The sequence below is a fragment of the Vigna umbellata genome, chromosome 2, assembly GCF_029865625.1.
Source record: "Vigna umbellata cultivar VRB3 chromosome 2, Vumbellata_1.0, whole genome shotgun sequence".
NCBI lineage: Eukaryota > Viridiplantae > Streptophyta > Magnoliopsida > Fabales > Fabaceae > Vigna > Vigna umbellata.
The window spans coordinates 50,329,500-50,351,568 of NC_142166.1; the positions used below are offsets into that span (position 1 = coordinate 50,329,500).

At 29.5% G+C, this 22,069-nt stretch overlaps 4 protein-coding genes across 4 annotated transcripts; 3 read left to right on the forward strand and 1 right to left on the reverse strand.

The window, feature by feature from the left end:
• Window positions 1-2,293: 2,293 nt before the first annotated feature.
• Window positions 2,294-4,333, reverse strand: LOC148204232 (CBS domain-containing protein CBSX3, mitochondrial-like). The gene is made up of 6 exons (XM_088108055.1): window positions 4,126-4,333; window positions 3,194-3,468; window positions 3,042-3,120; window positions 2,851-2,924; window positions 2,702-2,762; window positions 2,294-2,630 (listed from the first exon to the last, which is right to left on the reverse strand). The coding sequence occupies exons 1-6, from the start codon at window positions 4,205-4,207 to the stop codon at window positions 2,488-2,490; spliced, it is 714 nt and encodes a 237-aa protein (XP_087964181.1). The 5' UTR covers window positions 4,208-4,333; the 3' UTR covers window positions 2,294-2,487.
• A 1,586-nt stretch (window positions 4,334-5,919) lies between these two features.
• Window positions 5,920-6,687, forward strand: LOC148204233 (uncharacterized). The gene is made up of 4 exons (XM_088105632.1): window positions 5,920-5,971; window positions 6,099-6,196; window positions 6,322-6,449; window positions 6,570-6,687. Exons 1-4 carry the CDS (start codon window positions 5,920-5,922, stop codon window positions 6,667-6,669), a joined length of 378 nt encoding a protein of 125 aa, XP_087961758.1. The 3' UTR covers window positions 6,670-6,687.
• Window positions 6,688-10,930: 4,243 nt separating this feature from the next.
• LOC148204234 (uncharacterized) lies at window positions 10,931-12,054 on the forward strand. The gene is made up of 4 exons (XM_088108056.1): window positions 10,931-11,074; window positions 11,151-11,269; window positions 11,390-11,466; window positions 11,714-12,054. The coding sequence occupies exons 1-4, from the start codon at window positions 11,023-11,025 to the stop codon at window positions 11,847-11,849; spliced, it is 384 nt and encodes a 127-aa protein (XP_087964182.1). The 5' UTR covers window positions 10,931-11,022; the 3' UTR covers window positions 11,850-12,054.
• Window positions 12,055-19,279: 7,225 nt separating this feature from the next.
• Window positions 19,280-20,992, forward strand: LOC148204235 (phenylcoumaran benzylic ether reductase Betv6). Its single transcript, XM_088107347.1, has 5 exons — window positions 19,280-19,529; window positions 19,643-19,777; window positions 20,054-20,297; window positions 20,390-20,593; window positions 20,670-20,992. Exons 1-5 carry the CDS (start codon window positions 19,347-19,349, stop codon window positions 20,834-20,836), a joined length of 933 nt encoding a protein of 310 aa, XP_087963473.1. The 5' UTR covers window positions 19,280-19,346; the 3' UTR covers window positions 20,837-20,992.
• The last annotated feature ends 1,077 nt before the right edge of the window (window positions 20,993-22,069 follow it).

Consider the following 22,069-nt stretch of genomic DNA (forward strand, 5'->3'; position numbering starts at 1 on the left):
TAAAAAAATTTCAAATCTTCTCATTTTCATCTTTTCTTCTTAATTTAAACAGTTTCATATTTATTTATTTTCATAAATTCTTCTTCAAATCCAAACACGATCTTAGCAAATTATATTGAAAAAATATGACATTTTATTTTATTACAAAATATCTTTTTATTTTTATAATTTAACCTACATTTTTTATTTTATCAAATAAATGAAATTACTGACAACATTTTTTTAATGTCTTTATCTCTCACTTTCTTTTTCTTGATGATTCGATTTTCCATTAAGTTATTCTAATCACATTTCATACCCTCGTTATCATTCTGAAATTAAATCAAGGCATTGCTGATTTGAAAATAGTAATAATTATTTAAAAAAAAAGTATATAAAAGAAGGTTAATTGGGTCGTAAACATGAATAGTGGGTGAGAGAATCTGTAGGATGCCAAGTGATTCCTTTTGGGAATGTGCCCTTCAGTTTGGGGTTACTGCCCCATGCCCAAAGGGAGGGATGCCATCTTTTAGACTCTTCTAGTTTTAGAATCTTTATCTATCTTTCTATTCTTTCTTCAGACCACTGTAAAATATGCTTTTTTTTAGGAGATTTTATTTCTTTCGCCTCCTGTTATTATAATTTAATTCTGAACTGTTTTGTGGTAGAACCCGGAAAGAGAAATGAAAGAACAAAGAGATAAAAAAACTGTGAAATTCATTGTTAATTTCTATTCTTCTTTTTTTTCATTCATTTTCTATAATTTTCTTAAATCTAATATCTTTATTTTAAGATCATTTACGTGTCATTCTGGGTCCAAAATTATTTTACAATCAATAATAATAGGTTTAATGTTTTTGTAAGTTTCTATTTTCGTCCAGAATCATTCTTTTCTTTTTCGACGTCTCAATTAAGTATTTATTTCGTGAAAAAGTGGATTTTTGTGTTTTTAAAATTAAAGAAAAGGGAAAAAGATAGTTAAACAAATTTGTATATAAGAATTAGGAATTTAGTTCCTATTAAGGGTTCATCCAAAAAAAAATTAGGAATCAATCAAAAAATTGGAGATTTAATGACTATCATATCTTTGGCCATAATGTTTCTCCATTATTCTTTTCACTAGTTCAATGGCTATCAAATTTTTCACGAACATTCTGCTTTTCCAGGATAATATTCTCCAGCACCAACATTCGCTCTGCCCTTCAATCATACTGTTCTCCAATTTTGTGGCAATATTATGCAGTTTCATGCTAACAAAATGTTCTTGGGCATACAACACTTCTATGAGCATATTATGCACTTCCATCATAACAAAATCTTCTTGTATATTCTCCTCTTGCATGATATCATTGTGCAGCCATGGTTTTCAAATGTTCCTCAACATTCTTATGCTCCCTGGTTTCAAAATGTTTTTCAACATTCTGCAGCTGCATTCTTTCTGAATCTTCTTCAGTGTTCTACTGCTCCATGATGTTTTAATAGTCATGGTTTTCACTTGCAGAACGACATCACGATTCAAATGCGATTTGTGGCCATGGAGAGCTCGAACACGATTTAGGGTTTTTCGAATTGCGAATTTTTCTGGATTAGAGCTCCTCTGCATTTGATTTGCAGGTGATGAAATTGATTTGAGTTTTCTATAATTAGGTCGGGTAATGTTTCATGGAGGTTGACGCGTCGTGATGGTGCTCATGATTTAGGTTGCGCTAATGGAGGCTTGTGTGGTGGTTATATGTGCGAAGAAGATGCGACCTGAGGGTTTGGAAAAACGAGAAAGATGATGGGCGAAGACGGTGACGACGCGAGAACAATTTATGAAATTAATTTCTAATTTGGATGAATCCTAAAATCAAACTTCCTTTTTCCCAATCCATAATCCCTAATTGGAACAAATTATGTAGTTTAATGTTTAATTTATTTTTACAATTTTTTTTATTTAAAAAAAAAAATCAAAAGACACATCAGAATTTCATACATCAAATAAGCTACTCCACGTCATTTAAAATGAAGATTAGCATGCAACGTCAACCATACACTAACACCATTGGGCCTAATTCAACTATGGGAGTCTAATCGTTGCAATTTTCACAAAATAAAAACTCAATTCAGACGTAAAAAAAAAAGATGACCTATTTGATATTCTGGACAAAAATAGAGACCTACCAAGACATAAACACCAACATGGACTAATCACAGAATGACACAAAGATGGTGTTAAAATGTTGTCCAAAAATGTTGTCAAAGTATCATTATCTATATATATTTCCTCGCTAAAACATATTGTCAGCGATTTCTTTTCTTTTTCTTGCTTGAAACTACTTTTTCCTTCTTTATTAGAAAAAAACAACTATTTTGTACAAACAGGCGTTAATCTGGATTTGGTACAGCGATGTTCTACAAAGTGGTAAAAAAAATGAAATCCCATTTATTATGAAATATAAAGGTGTATTATAATTTGATGCATGAATTCGCTAGCACCAAATCGGTATACATGGTTGAATTCTTCTGCTAATAGTATTCTCCTCTGATGTAGTCATTGAGTCGCTTCAATTCTCCACTTTGCTGCTCCATCACTGCTCGCACCACATCTACAATGGAAATCATACCAACTATTTTCCCATCTATAACTGGAACATGCCGAATGCGATTCTCTGCAAGAAACAGTTACCTTTGAGCCTTAATCTCTGTGGCAAAATATCAGAAGAAGGAGAATTACCCTTACCTGTCATAATTTTCATTGCTTGAAGAATGTTGGTGTCAGAGGTCACCGTTATCAGGTTGTTCTGTTCACGAGTACCCTCATCATCATTCACAAGAAATATGCAAGAATAGGATATCAAATATATAGGAAATGAAAGAGCATAAAATAACCTCGTCAGTCATTATTTGACCAACTTGTGTGTATAAGGGAGATCTTCCTTGTGCAACTATTTTTTTTAAGCAGTCTTGTAGTTCATGCATGCATTCAACAAAGGGGTTCAGTTTAGCTCGTAGTTATTAGAAAGATGGTAATGAATTTTCTATCCGAACAAAAGGGTGTTATTAGAAAGAACCGCATGTACCTCTTTCTGTGACAATCCCTGCTATGTGCTGCCCTTCTGGCTTTAGTACCACCAATGATCCAATGTTATTATCAGCCATCTGAAACCTTATACAATGTTAGTTAAGAAGCATTCTTAATGATTGTTTTTTTGAGCAAATTGAACCGTCTTACGTTTTTCATTGCATTAATGACAGCATCATCAGTTCGACACCAAAGCCAGGAGCCGATGTTTTCTTCACCTTTTGTCATTAGTACCTCTGACACTGTTACATTCTCCAATCCTTTCTGCTCTTTGCGTGGAGAGGACGTGACACATCCAAAATTTGAACTTATTTTGTTGAGGTTAGATATCGCATTTCCTTGGAATTGTTGAAATATTGCGCCCCTCAGAGGGTTTTGGCGAAGTCGTAGTATCCCGCACAATCCTAGCATTTGTTGTTCTGCTTCTGTTCAATCAAAATAAAACATAAATTTTTTTCATATAACCACAACAGTAGCTTGTATCTTGCATTTTGCATTCTTTTCTTAAAGGAGAATATGAAGAAAGGAACTTTGTAGTTGCTTAAACATGGAATTGCCAACCCCATTGGATCACGTTTTTCTCATTCTTTTGTCCAACTTTACTGACTCACGGATGATTATTTTAAGCTTAGTTCTATATATTCCAGAGCAAACTCAATGAAATCAATTTATTAACACGGTGATGAATGACTAAAACCATTATTTCAGGAAGCTTGAGAGGCCAAGAATATGCTTGGGATTTCTTTCGTGAGAGGCATACGTAAAGCACAGATCAAGATAAGAATGGTTTGCATACGTTTGATTAAAACGTAAATCTCTAAGTATAAGCAAAGCACAAACCAAGAAGTTTCCAAGGAAATCAGTATGAAAAAGTTTGGGAATGAAAAGTGGTTAGTCAAACCAAAATTCTAACAAAAGTCCTCCAATACATCCAAGGTATAAATTCTTTGTTCTTTGTTCAGTATATATACACAGCTAGCGCAATCTTGGGATTTTAAGATCAGCCAAAATAGAACAAGTTGTGTGTATTTCCGGTGAAAAGAAACGAAAAAACTCATTCTGTTATTCCTTCAGATACTAACCATACCAACATCCATGCCACGCAAAAACCAGCAGTGTGGTTTTAGGATCCCTTGGATCACAGGTCCTTCCACCGAATCTCATTCTCCTCCAAAACAAAAATCAAAATCTCTTTCCACTCGTCGACCACCGTTTCGTCCTCCTGGAATAGCCTCTACCCAATCACAGCCTCCCCCTCCTCAGGTAACCCCAAAAACTAAACCTCAACAAGTCTCAGATTCTCTTCCATCATCACACTCACCAGCTCCTTCGGTCACCATTGATTCGCCAGTGTCTTCTATCTCAGAATCCTCTTCAACACCATCAACTCCAACACCTTCGAAGCCAAATGCGAAGGAATTGGAGTTGGATACTACTCCTACTCAGAATTTCCACGCCCCTTTGGAAATACCAATCCAACCCCACCAGCCTAAATCCAACGCCAACCCCATAGAGAGAAAGATGATGTTTTCCACATCGACTCCTAGCGCGAAAGACACAAAGGTCATGCCATCAGCTTCAACATCAGCACATCCAACGAACAGGAACGTTTCAACCATATCATTATCCGACGAGCAAAATCCCACTAAGGGTGACGACGATGACATTTCAGCTCTCAACCCAACACTGAACGTGGACGACAAAACAGTGAGTGTGGTAACTCTGGCCGGCGATAACAGAGGAGTGACAATGCACGTGGCGGGTTCTCATTCAACTAGGCCGAATTCCGAAGGGAAGAAGAGCACATCCACGGAGAAAGACGAAGCGGGTAAGACATACGTCAACAGTAACATTCAGAGCATCAACAATTCGATCATGTCCCATGGCACCATCAATGGAAGAGATCCTGGTGTTCGTGTTATTCTCCCTGATGTGAAAGAACCGTGCTTGGAGAAACCAAAGGCTGAAGTCAGCATAAACCGGGTAGAGAGGGTCCCTTACAGGCCCGTGGTTCGAAGAAGATGTCTGAGGGGACTTTTTCTTGAACCGAGTGACTCTGAACCTGATAACCCTGACAAACCTCGTCGTCATGGTTGTAAGTTTAGATGTGGGGACAATTCAAATGATAAGGACACTGCAATGGGATAAGCAAAAACAGAGTCTTGTTTACATGAGACGTGGTACCATTCCAGGATTTTTGTGTCGGAATTTCGTGCTATATATAGCATGCATTATCTGTGTTGTGATTTTTAATTGTATATTCCTTTATTGGGGTAACTCGCAATGACCATTTATAGAGCCGTTAACAAGCTGTTTTTGTGTTAATTGTCAAAGCAGTGTTTTAGCGAAGGAATAAAAAATATTCAGTGGGTTGATGTGAAATGCTTTCCAATAAGAAAACACAAGGAATATGACTATTTTGACTATCTTTGACTGAAAAATCTTTCAAATTGGCAATAGATTATCCTCCCAAATGCAGAAAGTGTACTTTTAATCACTGGAAATTAAAAAGAGTAAAAATGTCCAAAGAAATTGATGATGAATCTAGGAGTGAAAAAAACACTCGCCGCCTTTCAAAAGTCTATGTGCTGCACGAAACTAAGAGCTAGTATATTCATTTTTTATTTTTTATGTCCAAACTACAAGCGGTAATGTTTGTTCTTAGTTAGTAAGATCATTCTCATCATTATTACTCACGCGGTCTCATTTGTAACCATTATCACTAATGAAAAACTTGACAAGAGATAACTACAAAACAGAGAAACAAGCTGGAGCTTCCTCATTATCGCACCTATATATATATATATATATATATATATATATATATATATATATAGCTTCGTGTTTATTACAATAAAGAAAGAAATTGACCAACAATGGGTTCTCTTATGCCAGGATGGGACTCTCCAACCTTGGATCCTGAATCAGGTACCAATAATCAGTACTATACGAATACCAAGTTATGCACTTACGTTAGCTTTACCTTTACCTTTTTGTGTCGAAATAATAAAACCCTTGTGATTTTTAAAGAGGCTTGTATTTTGTACCATTGCAGCTTCAATTAAGAGGAATCGATCACTCACAAAACAACAAATTGATGCTTACTGGAGAACAAAAGAGAAGACTGATTGTAAATTATCTGAAACTATTCAGGTTTGACTTTAAATTAACATCTCTACAAGTCTCACTAGTACAAATTATGTGTCAGACAGAAATTTGAATATAAAAAAGCCTACCATACCAATATATTTCTTTGTCTACTAATGGATCCTGAACAGACCCGAAAATTTGAGGATTCAGAGAATTCTGGTATGTCCTGTACAGTGGTCAAGAACCGCATAGAGAAGCCCTTGGAAAGGGATGTTGATGAGAAAAGTTTGAAGAAGTTTGTGAAGAAAAGTTACTGGTACATTATGTTACATGTGGTAATTTTGCCCAATTGGTGAATTATAAGTTAGAATTTTTTTTTTTTTTTTTTTTTTTTTGTGGAAAGTATATATTTTGCAAATGGCTGGTGTGCATGCAGGTGGACCATGAGCAGCTCGGCATTTCTGAATGAAAGACCACTGATTGAAGCTTCTTCCAACAACTATGCTTCACAGTTTCACGTAGCCAACATGAGATAAACAAAATTTAAAACCGGAAATGAAATTAGTGCTTGATGATCTTGCTTAAAAGGGATGTTTTTATTAAAATAACACTTATAGTTATTGTTTTATTTAAATTTACATTTATATTAAAATGTATAAATATAACCATATCGATAAATGTATGAATATATTTCATATTTTTTATTAAATAATATTCACACAAAACATAAATTATTTATATTTTTATATGATAACTTATAAAAGTATACTCTTTTATATTTGTTAAAATATAACAATTAATTCTTTAATGTTATTGCTTATAAAATGTGCTCAATTTTTTTTATCAAACTTTAGTTTTAATCCTTGCAGATTTATTTTTATTTTGTTTGAATTTTAGTTAGCATGTCAAACAAAGTAAGGGATTGAATGCCACTTTATTTAAAATATAAAGAAAATTACATTTTAGCAATGTGTACCGGGTTTTAGTAGAAAAATACCCTAATATATCATCGATTTTAAGTTATAAGGTTAAGGGTATTTTAATAATTTTCATTTCTAAAACTAAAAAAAAAGAGAAGAAATCTCCCAAACTCTTGCTCACCTCTCTTGTTCCTCTCAACCATTTCTCTTTCATCTCTCCCACTCCAACATTTTCTCTGTCATCTCTACACTAGTCCCAATTGATTTCGTTCATTTGTTTTCCAATTTAATAACAAAATAATTGATGATATTGATGTTGATTTTTGATTGGAGAGTTGTGTTATATATTTCCCCATCTGATTATTATTAAATTTCGTTTTTTAAATTTTAGAATTTTGTTGTGTTACAACCATTATCAATAAACCAAGATCAAAATCAAACCAAGTTTAGCCAATTAAAAATTAAGTCAGAAGAATGTAATGGTAAATAAAACATTTAACTTCACAAATCACATAAACAAATTGGATAAGTAAGGAAGTTAGATTAGGGTTAGACGAATGTTTCTGATTTTTTTTCAATAGAGACTAGCACAGGGATGACATAGAAATGTTGGAGTGAGAGATGAAAGAGAAAGGGTTGAGAGGAATGAGGAAGGTGAGCAAGGCTTTGAAAGTTTCTTTTCTTTTTTTAGTTTTAAAAATGAAAATTATTAAAATACCCTTAACCTTATAACTTATAATCCATGATATATTTTGGTATTTTTGTCTACTAAACCCTGATACACATCCTAAAATGTAACAATTGAAAAACCAAGTTACTTAGCAAACCCCTGTTTTAAAATATTGTTATTTAAAACGTTTTAGTTAAAATTATTCTGAATAATATTAACTATTTTCAGTAACATAACATTCTTTCACCACATATTTAACAATATTGTTACAGTTTTTTTTTTAACATAGGAGAAGTGAAATATGCACCTATCTCAGAGCAAGAAAAATGTTATAAATTATTTAACATTTGTTATTAGTTATGGCAAAAAAAGTAATAATAATTTAGAATAACAAAAGTTCATTAAATAAAATTAATATAATAATATGTGTATTTTTTTTCAGTTTAAGTTTAATTGGTAGCTTCAACTGAATAATCCTCGTATTCATACCTATTATAAATTATATATAAAGAGGATATTCTTTACATTTTTTATATCAATTTTATCCTTTAAGTAACTATTGATTTAAATTTAATAATTTTTTTAATTAAAAAATATTTTATTATTTTATTTTTTAGAGGATTTTTTTTTACTTTTTTTCAAATTTATCTTCTAAGTAACAATTAGTTTAAATTTAACTATTTTATAAATTAAAAAAAATGTATCATTTTATTTTTGAGAGGTTATTATTCACTTAAATTCAGTTTTTTAATTAAATCAATTATTTATAATAAAAAAAAGATACACTTGCACTTAATATATATGATTAACACATAATAAAGTTAAATGTAAATACATTTTATGAAAAACATTATATAATTGTTATATAACTTATTAAATGTTTTTGTATTATTTGAATTAAAAAAAATTATTGTTAAATATATTATTTATGTTTATGTTTAGACATTTTGTATATGTTATAATACTAACTACAGTTATATCTTATTTTGATCACTGAGACTCAAATCTATCATTACTGTCATATTTTTCGGGTTCTCTATCTTTTTTAAGATAATTGATGTTTTTTCTTTTTTACAAAGATTATGTTGTGATAAACACTTTTGTTTTTCATTGTATATATATGTATGAGAATATATTTGTTGGGTTACAAAAGATAGAGTACTCCATATTCTATTGTTTCTAGAAATACTATTTTTTTTTGTTCTGTATGATAAAGGTGGTATATTAAGAGAAGTTTATCTACACTATATCAATAAAAATAGACTTTAATAATTTTATATAAAGATTAGATATCAATATATATATATATATATATATATATATATATATGGGGTTTGCTAACGCGCCTACGCCTATTTTTCAATTGGTACATTTTAGCAATGTGTACCGGATTTTAGTAGACAAAAATACTCTTATATATTATGGATTCCAAGTTTTAAGGTTAAGGGTATTTTAATAATTTTCATTCTCAAAATTTCAAAAAAAAAAAAGAAACCCCCAAACTCTTACTCACCTCTCTCATTCTTCTCAATCCTTTCTCTTTCATCTCTCTCACTCCAACCATCTCTCTCACTTCAACCTTTTCTTTGTCATTCATACTGTAGCCCCAATTGAAAAAATCAGAAACACATAAAAAATTTTCCTTAGAGTTGAGTCATTGACATATTCACCTTTAAGGCAAAGGTTCATTCAAGATCTCTTCAATTTCACCATCTTCACTAACCTCTCTAATTTCATCATCTGTATTTGTTGAATCATCATCTCTAAAAAACCCTCCAAGCCAATTACCAATTCTTTCGGATGTCATTATGCTTGTGAAAATTAGATAAAATTATATACGACAAAAATTATAAAATGAAAACTCATTATAAAGTCATTTTTTGTAAGAAATTGTTTAACAACTGAGTGTTTCTGATTTTTTTCCAGGCCAATTACCAATTCCTTTGATGTCATTATGCTTGTAAAAATTAGATAAAATTAGATAAGACAAAAAATTATAAAATAAAAACTCATTATAAAATCATTTTTGGTAAGAAATTGTTTAACAGCGAGTATTTTTTATTTTTTCCAGGTCAATTACCAATTCCTTTATGGTTGTGAAAATTGGATAAAATTATATAAGACAAAAATTATAAGATGAAAACTCAATATAAAATCATTTTTTTGTAAGATTGTTTAACAGCAAGTGTTTCTGATTTTTTCAATTGGGGCTATAGGGATGACAGAGAAAAGATTGGGGTGAGAAAGAGAAAAGAGAAAGGGTTGAGAGGAATGACAGAGGTGAGTAAGGGTTTGGAGGTTTCTTTTTTTCTTTTTTAGTTTTGAGAATAAAAATTATTAAAATACCCTTAACCTTAAAACTTAGAATTCATAATATATAAGGATATTTTTGTCTACTAAAACCCGGTACACATTGCTAAAATGTACCAACTGAAAAACAGGCATACGCGCGTTAGCAAACCCCTATATATATATATATATATATATATATATATATATATATATATATATATATATATATATATATATATACTTACGGATTTTATGAGAAGTGGGAATTTCATTTTTTTTTCTTTTCGTACCCTTCCATGCTAAAAATAGAAATCATTCCAATGTCTTCTATATGAATTGCTAGAATTAAATAATATGTTTTTATTTTCAGATAAAAAAGAAGTTTTTTTTATAAATATTTTTTTGTTTTTTATTTTCTTAATATTCTTTTAAGCAAGATTTCACGTGTTCGGGTAGAGAAAAAAAGGTAAACATTTTTTTAATAATTTCTTTTTACAACTTTTTTATAACGTGATAGATGGATAGTGTTCTGTTTGAGATAAATTGACCTTGACACATATTCTATTATCAAAAACTTATTTAAAAAAAATTATTAACACTAGAAAAAAAATATGAGTAGAACTAAAACTAAAGAAATAGAAGCAACTAATATTTAAAAACAAAAAACAAAAAACTGCGGCGATGTTCATGGCCGCTGTGTTTTCTGTAGTCTGTGTGCTGTCCGAAACCACTGTCAGTTTTTTTATTTATAAGCGTGTGTGATTTTTGTAGTTTTTTCATAATCGTTATCACTTAACCAACACTTTTGGATGACATATTGGCAATAGTCATCACAAATAAAAAAGCTGCCAATAGATAAGATAAACAACTAGGAGCTTTGTCACTGCACTAAACCACCACTTATATAAATAACATACCTTATACAACTTTCTTCATATAAAAAAACTAGGTTATCCATTTGGAAATACATTGGAGTTTCAAATAAAGAAAGAAATTCAGCAACAGCAATGGGTTCTCTTATGGCAGGATGGGACTCTCCAACCTTAGATCCTGAATCAGGTACCCATAATAAAAAGTACTGTCTTATGCACGTGACGTGATTTCTAACTAGGCTTCTTATTTTTAACTGTTTCAGCTACAATAGAGAGGAATCGATCGCTCACCAAAGAAGAAATTAATGCTTTCTGGACAGCAAAGAAAGAGACAGAGTTAGAACACCTCAGAGCTATTTCCAAATTATCTCAGACTATTCAGGTTTCACTTCTACATTAACGTTCATTTTCACCTCTCAAATTTACCCCTTCTTTATAACTGTCAGAGATTTAAATATTAAAAGCCTAGTTTAATTTTAAGTTTATGATGGATAATGGACAGCCTCATTCTCACAAGTCTTTAGGCATCATCAATGTTGACGAAAACAGTTTGGAGCAGCTTATGAACAAAAATTGCTGGTAAATTAAATGCCGGTTTTTGTAGACTTTTTTTCTTCTTATAAACAGAAAATTATACATCTTACACTATGGTATCGACACTCTCAATTTGCAAACAGAATTACATTAGCAAGTTTAATAAAATTAAAAAGTATCTTGATAATATATATATATATATAATAAGAACCTAATTAATTACTATTATGGATCCCATTAATTTAGATTATGTGAGTAAATTAATGTTAGTAAGTGATTTGTGTGAGTGCAGGTGGACTAAGAGCAGGTGGGCATTTCTGAATGAACCACCATTGATGGAAGCTTCTTCCAACAAGTATGTTTCACAGTTTGACGTGGCTAAGTTGGGATCATCGAAAACTAATAGCAGAAATGGAATTAGGGCGTGACATGAATATTTGCCGATGTTACCTATGTACTGTATATGAGTAGTGCCGTCTGTTTTGTCGTAAGAACTGTATATGTACGGTTTGTTTGTATATAATATTGTTTTACTTTCTGGTTAAGGAAAAGCTGGCTTGTTTCTTTGGTGCCGGATAAGGAATAATATATACTGATTTATCGGATATAAACCTCAAGGAGCTATTATAATATCTGCTGAACTCTTTTTTTTTTTGTCATTTTATTAACTTACTTATTTTTTAGTATTTTTCTAATTTAAAATATTACTTTTTTTCAAATATATATTATTTAAAAAATCATTATAGACTCACTATAATAATTATAATAAAATAATATTAATAATGTTATTATTTGTACTATAATAAATTATTACTAATGATGATATTGATTATTTTTATAATATAATAATAATATATTATTATATTAGTAACAAATGTATTTTTATAATAAGATACTACCATAATAATTATAATATTGTTATATTAATTTTATTATTATTGTGACTAATATTTTATTGCATATATATATATATATATATATATTATATATATATATCTAAATAATAACCAAAATTAATAAACATTTAATAATATATTAATTATAGTAATTATGATACTAAAGCAAGTATTTACAGTATTATTATTCTAAAACTATTATTTTAAATGTATGTGGTTAAGTGTATACTTGAAGTAATTTTTTTTTCTTATACTCCAATCCATCAGGTGTGTTGTTAAAGATATTACAATGCAAGTTACTTCATATTCAATCAATTAAACAATTAATAATGTAATAAATACGTCATAAAATTCAACAATCATATATATATATATATATATATATATATATATATATATATATATATATTAAGTTTTTCTTGTAGTTTTTTATCAAGGTTGTCCTAATCACAATCTAATTCTATTATTGACATGTTTAAAATAGGTAGATGATTAGTTAATTCTGATTAATACAGATCGATTTCCTTTCAGCTCAGACGATCGATTTGACGTAGTTTGATTGGTATGTAGTACATATACAATACATAGGCCCCTAAAGTCTTGAGCTTCGACTAAGTTAACATGTGAAAAGAATTTTTTAATACGATTGTTGACGATGAAAGATTGTGTTGCTTCATGAATCACATTGATGTCTCATTAATTGTTATATGCATTTGGCTCATCTTAGAAAATATGACTATCAGGTAAGAGATATGCGTTAGTGATGAAGATTCAGCTCATATTCAAAAATATGATTGTCGGGTAAGAGATATGACTGTTAGTAAGGAAGAATTGTGTTGCCTCGTTAAACATGTTATTAAATTGATGCCGAATACGAAATGTCGACTGTCCTTTGCTATTTGATGGTGTCAAATCTAACTATTGTTCGAGAATTTCTATATATAGCGGCCAAGTGATCCTCGTGAAATTTCATCTCCAATATATCATGATATAGTATGGTCTATTTAATTAGCATTTAATTAAAATTATTACCTATGTCAAATTTTCATTGGTCCACGTGGAAGGATACTTGTTCATATCATATCCAATAGTCTCACATCGTTCGGGAGTCGAGCCTAAAACAATTTAAATATTCCTTCTTCATTCTACCTTTCGAGACATCTTTCAAAGACAAAAACATGACAAACAAGGCTCTAAAGAGACAATACCTCAAATGTATAGTGATTGACCCTAACGATGTCACTCAGTAGATTTGGGAAAGATGCCCAATCATTCCTCTTAGACTTTAACTGGGAAGCTTATGTTCTTACCACACCCTATAATCTTAATGAACTTGAGAACAAAACAATACTAAAGAGTGATATTATGTTAACACCATAAAAAACAAAATAGATACATTATAGTCCAAAATTTATAACAATATATTTTTTAATTTTAAATTTTGATATACATAATTATATATTATTATTAAAATGAATGTCAACTAGTTGTAAAAGGGTGTCAAATATTGTTTTTCTAAATACAAAATAAATAAAAATCTATTAAACCATACATGGACACGTGCAATAATTTCCACAATTACAATTTTCATGTTCTAGACTTTAGCTAAAGTTACGTTGAGTTTTGTTACTGTGAGAAATTACAAACAATAGTAAACTTAATGGTCTCTTATATACTATTTTCATTGACGGTAATGTGATTATAGTTTGAATAACGAGTTCTTGTACGTAACAGAGATAAAACTTATATTATGTGAACACAATGATGTGAATATTTAGCGAGAATAAAATATATTAATGGACCTACCCGTTAGTCGAAGTAGGGTCTCTCTTTTTCTCATTAGAGGGTCCAAATTTTGTGGAGGCATTTTCTGATTTGATGAAGTTCTTGAGGTCAAAATTTGTGATAGTAGGTGAAGTGATAGAGGTAGTGGAGTCCTTGTTAGAAAGCACAGGGCAAACTGGTCGATAACTTGGTGATTTTATATACAGGTGCATTTCAGACAGTGTAAGTTGGAATGTATTTTTCTATTTAAAAATGTTTTTTTCGATTATACACTCTAAGATATAATTTTTTTTAATTGCATTTCAGATTTTGTAATTAGAAAAAGTATTTTCTAAGTTGAAAATGTGTTTTGAATTACATTTTTTAGAATGTATTTTAAAAATACCATTCAGAATAAGTGTTTGAGAAGCTTTTTTTCCTTCCTCGCTTCTACTTTTTTCTTTTCTTTTTTTATTTCTTTTTTCTTTCTTTTTTCCTGTTAAAAATAATTTTAATATGAATTTAAATTTCATATTAATATAAATAATAAGATTAAATATTATATAAAGAATATTAATAAATTCAATGTTTCAAAGTTAGAAGTGACTTGAATCTTATATCATATAATTTCGCTTAAAGGAAGAGAAAAAATCATATTCCGAGGACTGGGAGAAGAAGTAGAAATGCATACAGTAGAGGGATAGATAGTGGAATAAAAAATTTATGAGGGTGCATAGAGGTGCAGGAAGAAGTCACTTAGATCTGGTTGACTATATTACAGTAAGTTGTTAATATGGTGTTTGGATTAGATGCATTTAAAAGAAAATTTGTATCTAATCTAATTTTTTAATTTATCATTTAATTGGTTTTGCCAAATTTTGATGTGTCTGTTTTAAGATGATATGTTTTTTCTTTAAATTTTTGTCACAATTTTAGTTTTTGAGTAAATAATAAATAAATGATAAAGTACATAATAAATATAAAATAACATATTTAAATTATGTATTATTATATAACTAATAATAATGCAAGATCAAATATATATATATATATATATATATATATATATATATATATAAAAAAGTTATAATTATAGTTATTTATCTACACTTTTATATAAAAGAATTTTCTTTTTGACATTCACAGTTATTTTTTAATTTTATCCTTTAAATATTTTTTTATAAATCAAAATAATTATTATATTAAATTTATTTTTTTAATGACTATTTTTCTAAAATTTAATCATTTTTTATTTAATTATTTTTTAAATTTAATCATTTTTTAATTATAAAATTACCTACAAACTAAATAAAAATTATTTACAGTAAAACTACAAAATTTATTTTAATTTTATAAATATAATAATAATAATAAATGATTTTATTCTTTTTTATTATCACAAAAGTATGACATTACATAAGCACGTGTTTTCACTAATGCATCTTCATTGAAATATTTAGTAACAAATTTGTTTAATCAAACTTTTTTCTTTTAACAGTTGTATGATAAATTCACAAAAATGCAAAAATAAGTAAAATACAATAGTGTCTAGTTATAAATTTATGAATAATAAAAAAAAGAAAATATATATATATATATATATATATATATATATATATATAAGTTTAAATTATATTGAATTAAATAAATTTCAAAATCAAATTTGTATCGTAGGATATTTTTGGTCAACCATATCATAGACAATCAACAAGTTTGAATAGTCACTAAATAGGTTGTCCGACCATAAACCAATTTAGATAGTTAATAAGTGGTTTAGAGTTAAGCCATTAAGCTGATCAATCACCAAACACATATTGACATACCAACCTTATTGGCCATCCCACATCCTGGAATATAGCTACCTAGTATGAATTCACCAACCAAACCGGTTGGTCATTCAGGAGCTTGAGTAGTCAAGTACCAACTTAGGACATTAAACTTGGCCAACTATCAAACAAGTTGGACACCCATTCACATGCTCGAATAAGTCGACCTTGAATTGAACTTATCGACATAAATATAACATAATAAATTAAAATCAAAACTTATTAACTTAATATAAAAGTAGAATTGTCACAATAAGTAAATTAATGTTAATAAAAAGTCATACCACAAAACCTATAAATAAATATTTAAAATGAGAAAATAGATTGCATGTATTAAATGCTGCATTAATTATTATTTATTAAACGTTAAATTGATTTTGACATTCAAATACTTACAAAAATGTTCAATTAATTTGCATATGCAATAAACTATTTATGAGACAACATTTAGACCTTAAACAACATATGATATTCTTAATTAATACACTTTTGACGGGAAATCTGACGATTATTTAACAACAAAACTCTTATTAGATATTTGTGACTCTTTGACTCAATATATAAGTTTAATGAAACCTATAGGGAGACAAAATATAAAAGTTATTTAAGAACTTTCTCATCATCTGGTCGTGATATCAATTGCACAATGTATAAAAAAGGTTCTTCAAAGACAGAACATAATAAAATTATATTATCCTAATTAATTTAATGTTATCGAATTGTATAACAAATAGATATTTTTATGATAAATTAGAATTATAATTAAATTATAATTTTTGTATAAATTTTAAGTATTTTTAATTAATTTATTAATATTATTTATTTATTAATTATTTTATTTTTATTTTTATTTTTAAGAAAGTATCTCCTATTTATTTTTTTCTATTAAATAAGTGATATAATTATTATTTTATTCTACAATCTTACTTAATCATTCTAACTATGACATTTTGTGGTTTGATTGACTACACACAGTACGACTTCACTACAAACCATAAAAATTATAGTGGAGCGATAAGTAAATTATCAATATAACAGCTACATCACTCAATAAATAAAAAATTAAGCAGTAAAATTTGATTAAAAAATTCAAAATTTTGAATACTTAATATTTAAAAAAAATTAAAAGATATTTAAATTTATAAGATAATTAACCTTTAATTAATACTCAATGGTAATTTTTATTCTACATTTTAAAATATATTATCATTATTATTAAATATACAATAAGAAATATTATAATTCTCTATTTTTTTAATAATCTAAATAATTTTTTTCACCTATTTTTTTTAAATGATATATCATGGCCAGTTATTGTGTCACATTCTTATCCTTATGTAAACACGTTTTCCTTTGATCCTTAAACCGTCCACATACATTGAATCCGAGAAACCTGTTTTCCTTCTAGAAGATACTGGACCCTCCAAGAAACAAACTCCTATTGGAAGTTGAAACCAAAGTTAACCACTGAAAATTAAATATTTTCAAAATATGGTTGTTTAGACTTTTGAAAGGTATTTAAATTCCGAATCATTCTTATCTTCATTTTATTTTTTTAGAATACTCCTTTATCATCAATTTGCAAGAAATTCAATTATTGTCATTTATCTTAAATAATTCATGTGATTTGTTTGCTTTAATTATTATTTAAAATAGAATATATCATATAAAGATGAAATTGGTGGTTTATTCACATGAAAATAAAAGGTTGAAGTAGTTCTTTAGATTATTACCAAAAGAAACCATGTACTTACATGTATAAATTAAATCAAATGACTTCATAACATGGTTTGAAGAGAATCGTTTGGTGGTTCAAACAATTTAAAATCTTTATAAAATTATTTTATTTAGTTCGATTCTCTATTTTATATTCATGTGCAATTCATTTAAAGACTAAACTGTTTAAGAAAACCTTTGTGTTTGAGTTTTGTATATCTCTAATTTAAAACCCTTTGTTTTATTAACTTTTATATTTAAAATATGTAAAATTTAAATTAGATATTTAAACTTTTAGTTTAACATAGAAATAGCTAGAATCATTTTCAAATTATCCTGTAATATTTTAACCTCTTCAGTTCTCTTACCAAGTCCTGCACCCTATTAAATTTCTTTGAACTAAAATATTGAAATTGTTAGTCAATGAAGACTTGGAATAACCCTCTCCTGCAAGCTGTCAAACATTGTCTTTTCTTGCGGGTTGGTTGCTGTGTACCATTTTCAATTTAACTTAACTTTTATTTTTGTTATTTTGAAGATACTGTTGATGTATTTGTTAGGTATATTTACACAGAAACTCATTAATATATATTATAAAAGTATATACTTTTTTTCTGCATTATAACACAGTGTATATATTATATTATATTCGTAGAGTGTTAAGGCCGAAATTTATGAATATTGAAATGAATAGTGGCATTCCACCAACTCCAAGTGAGGACTAAAACTCACCAACTTCTTTTCTTTGAAATTAAGATTTCAAGGATGATCACCACTGGAGAATGAAAACCAAAACTAGTTTAGTCATCATTTTAGCTCATGAAAAAGATACCCTAATTGTTATTAAGATGGGAGACAGATATAGGAAAAATTATAGATGTCAATAAATTCAAGAATAATTTTTACATTAAATTACTCGCTTTAGTATTTTTCCTCATGGGAGGACTTTTTTTTGTTAAATTTTATCATTTTTATTCTTAATACAATCAAATAAGAAAAAAAGTATATGTATATCTTTTAATTTTTTATACTCTTCCAATACTTAATAAAAACATAATGCTTTTATTTTTCTAATTGATTCATTATATATTATTCTATATTTAAAGAAAAAAATATTATTTTATTGGCGTTGAAGGGTTGTTATGTGCGGAGTAACATCACCTATGATAATATTTTTCTCATATTCTTTCCCATTAACTCGATACCTTCATTTAAAAGTAAGAAAAGTATGCATAATATTAAGTTCCATTGACTGTTATTTACTAAAATAAATATAAAAGACTAGTATAATCTAAAACGAATTTGACATCCTACTCACTCCATGTGCAGCGTGTTTGAACAGTTTTTCTCCCCAACTTCAGATTTTTAACCAGTGGTCAAGCATAAAAGTAATTATATTTAACTTTAGAAAGAGAAAAAATTAAAATCAAAATATTTTATTTTACGGGGACCAGGTTGATTTTTATTTTTGAAAAAATAGTTATTTTTATGAACTGAAAAATCATAATTTATATTTTATTATGAAAATGCTTGACTTTTTCATGGGTAGACCCCCAAAGCCGTGGAAAAAGTGATTTTTGGAAGTATGACTGTATTGGAAAGAGAGGGTAACAAGGTAATTTTGGGTGTGGTTTGCTATTAAACAAGGGTGAGGGAGCACAAGGCATACTGCAAAACAGAGTAGAAAGTAAAGGTGTAGAGTGAGCTTTAGAAGTGGTTGAAAATGGCTGAGAAAAGCAAGATTCTGATCATCGGAGGCACCGGCTACATCGGTAAACATATTGTGGAAGCAAGCGCAAAGGCTGGGCATCCAACTTTTGCTCTGGTGAGGGAATCAACCGTCTCTGACCCCGCCAAGGCTGAACTCATCAACCATTTTAAGGCTTTGGGTGTTAATCTGGTCCATGTAAGACATCATCTTTCATTCTCCGTTTAACTTCACTTGTGTGCAGGTGGATGCTCATGAAGAGCGAGTATAATATTTGATTAGTTAACCACCGTTTGATTTGACAATGGCAGGGGGATCTGTATGATCATGAAACCTTGCTGAAAGCCGTAAAGCAGGTAGATGTGGTCATTTCCACCGTGGGTCACTTGCAACTTGCCGATCAGGTCAAGATCATCGCTGCCATTAAGGAGGCTGGCAACATTAAGGTTTTTTTCTCCTCACTCCAATCCTCTAGATCCTGTTTGTTTATTTGGACTTTGATTCGAATATACGTTCCTGTAGAATTTCATCCTTAGCATATGAATCTTTCATGTTATAATTAACAAACTTTTAATAAGCGTATTAGGAAGATAAAACCAGAGTAGGAAAATATCTCGCTAATTTGTTTAACAAAAATAGAATGAATTACTGGTGAATCATGTAGAGTAGTTTTGAAGGTTGATTTTTGTTAACCGAGTGTGTTATGATTTTTGAATTGGCAGAGGTTTTTCCCTTCTGAATTCGGGAACGACGTGGATCGTGTGCATGCAGTGGAGCCAGCAAAATCTGCGTTCGAAGTCAAAGTCCAAATTCGGCGTGCCGTTGAAGCAGAAGGAATCCCCCATACGTTCGTTGCCAGCAACTACTTTGCCGGCTACTTTCTGCCAACGTTAGCTCAACCAGGAGTCTTCGCTCCACCTCCACCTAAAGACAAAGTCATTATCTTCGGCGATGGAAATCCTAAAGGTAACTCATGTAAATAAATTCTAGTACGACCAGCACATATCGAATGTCATTAGTTGTTAATTAACGTGTACGTTTTTCTTGAACACTTGCAGCTATTTTCAACAAGGAAGAGGACATTGGAACCTACACCATCAGAGCCGTGGATGACCCTAGGACGTTGAACAAGATTCTCTACCTCAGGCCCGCTCAGAACATTTACTCATTCAACGAGCTTGTGGCCTTGTGGGAGAAGAAGATTGGGAAGACCCTCGAAAAGGTTTATGTGCCAGAGGAGAAGCTTCTCAAGGACATTGAAGGTATGTTAAATATAAATGCGCAAAATTTGAACCTTGATCTATGGTATTCATTTACTGATATCCCCTTTTGTTGCAGAGTCTCCTATTCCAATCAATGTGATATTATCAATCAACCACTCTGTGTTCGTGAAGGGTGACCACACCAACTTTGAGATCGAGCCCTCTTTTGGGGTTGAGGCTTCTGAGTTGTACCCCGATGTCAAGTACACCACCGTGGAAGAATTCCTTAGTCAGTTCGCTTGAGAATTAAAACAAGAAAGATGCACTTAGTTGTTGATTTGGCCTCTGCTACTTGTTGCTGCTATTTTGCTTTGTAAAACTGTTGATTAATGTTTTACCATGTATTATCCCCTGATCTAAAAAGAGGGAAGAGAGTGCAAGATTGGGTTTTATGTCAAATGCTTTTTCATACTTTTCAATAACTACTTCAGTAGCTCAAAAATAATAAATACTTACCATGCATGCGCTAACTACCGTCTTTCTGCCTCTCTGCTTTTGCTCTTTCTGGTGGCTAACAGTAACAGTAGATAGTGCAAAACTAATATAGATAGTGAAATTTCTCGTGTAAGATTATAAAAATATCGTTATTAAGAGAGAAAATTTTCAATATCTCTCTTGATATGAGAAAAAGAATTTTACTCTCTTTGTAATACAAATAACTCACCTGCAAAATAGAAGAAACATTTTTGAGAATTTTCAGATATTCTCTCATGGATGCAATGTTAAAACTAATCAAATGCCTTGCTGTTTATGGTCAAAAGTTTTGATTCTGTTTTATGTAACAAAACTAATTTTATTATCATACAGCAAAACGACAAATTACATCCATTTAATACGGTCAAATAATAATATTTTGATTATAATTATATTATTTTTTATTTAAAATCATAATATATAATTATATTATTAAAAGTAGTGTCAATGAATGCTTTTATAATCCGTGTCAAACTAACTTTTTCTTTCATTATTTCACACTATCACAATTTCTTATTTTAAAACTATTTTTGTGAATATCACTTTATTCGTTGATAGCTTTTCTTGCATGTTATAAGTGAGCATGATAACATATAAAAACCGAGAGTCGTGTCTGTTAAACATAAATTTAATTTATTTCTGTAAAGCAAAGGCTGTATTTTTTAAAGATTTATTTTTCTTTTTTCCCAATAGACCTATAAGGAACAGCAATAGTTTCATGTTTTTTTTTTAAATTAATTTGAATATTATAAAATCCTTTTATAATATTTTCTATGGTAAGTATTAAAATTAGAAATATACATAAAAAGATATCAGTATTACTCTACTTAATGTTGAATTTAATTCAGTCGCGAAATCTAAATGAAAATCTCCTGGTTGCGTTGCTAAAGTGAATAGGTTCATTCAATGAATCATCAGTGTGGCAGATATCACTCATAAATTGCAAATCGAATGTAGTTTTTGTCAGTTCATTGTTAATGCACCAATCACTCATAAATTCCC

What these genes read in the sequence shown, in the direction of transcription:
- LOC148204233 (XM_088105632.1), top strand. Translation starts at nt 5,920, where the DNA reads ATGGGTTCTCTTATGCCAGGATGGGACTCTCCAACCTTGGATCCTGAA. An exon ending in AACCTTGGATCCTGAATCAG is followed by an intron (nt 5,972 to 6,098) that starts GTACCAATAATC and finishes GTACCATTGCAG; the next exon opens with CTTCAATTAAGAGGAATCGA. An exon ending in AATTATCTGAAACTATTCAG is followed by an intron (nt 6,197 to 6,321) that starts GTTTGACTTTAA and finishes GATCCTGAACAG; the next exon opens with ACCCGAAAATTTGAGGATTC.
- LOC148204234 (XM_088108056.1), top strand. Translation starts at nt 11,023, where the DNA reads ATGGGTTCTCTTATGGCAGGATGGGACTCTCCAACCTTAGATCCTGAA. An exon ending in AACCTTAGATCCTGAATCAG is followed by an intron (nt 11,075 to 11,150) that starts GTACCCATAATA and finishes TAACTGTTTCAG; the next exon opens with CTACAATAGAGAGGAATCGA. An exon ending in CTTATGAACAAAAATTGCTG is followed by an intron (nt 11,467 to 11,713) that starts GTAAATTAAATG and finishes GTGTGAGTGCAG; the next exon opens with GTGGACTAAGAGCAGGTGGG.
- LOC148204232 (XM_088108055.1), bottom strand. Translation starts at nt 4,207, where the DNA reads ATGAGATTCGGTGGAAGGACCTGTGATCCAAGGGATCCTAAAACCACA. An exon ending in GTCAAATAATGACTGACGAG is followed by an intron (nt 2,763 to 2,850) that starts GTTATTTTATGC and finishes ACTCGTGAACAG; the next exon opens with AACAACCTGATAACGGTGAC. An exon ending in AGCAATGAAAATTATGACAG is followed by an intron (nt 2,631 to 2,701) that starts GTAAGGGTAATT and finishes TGTTTCTTGCAG; the next exon opens with AGAATCGCATTCGGCATGTT.
- LOC148204235 (XM_088107347.1), top strand. Translation starts at nt 19,347, where the DNA reads ATGGCTGAGAAAAGCAAGATTCTGATCATCGGAGGCACCGGCTACATC. An exon ending in CGGCGATGGAAATCCTAAAG is followed by an intron (nt 20,298 to 20,389) that starts GTAACTCATGTA and finishes GAACACTTGCAG; the next exon opens with CTATTTTCAACAAGGAAGAG. An exon ending in GCTTCTCAAGGACATTGAAG is followed by an intron (nt 20,594 to 20,669) that starts GTATGTTAAATA and finishes CTTTTGTTGCAG; the next exon opens with AGTCTCCTATTCCAATCAAT.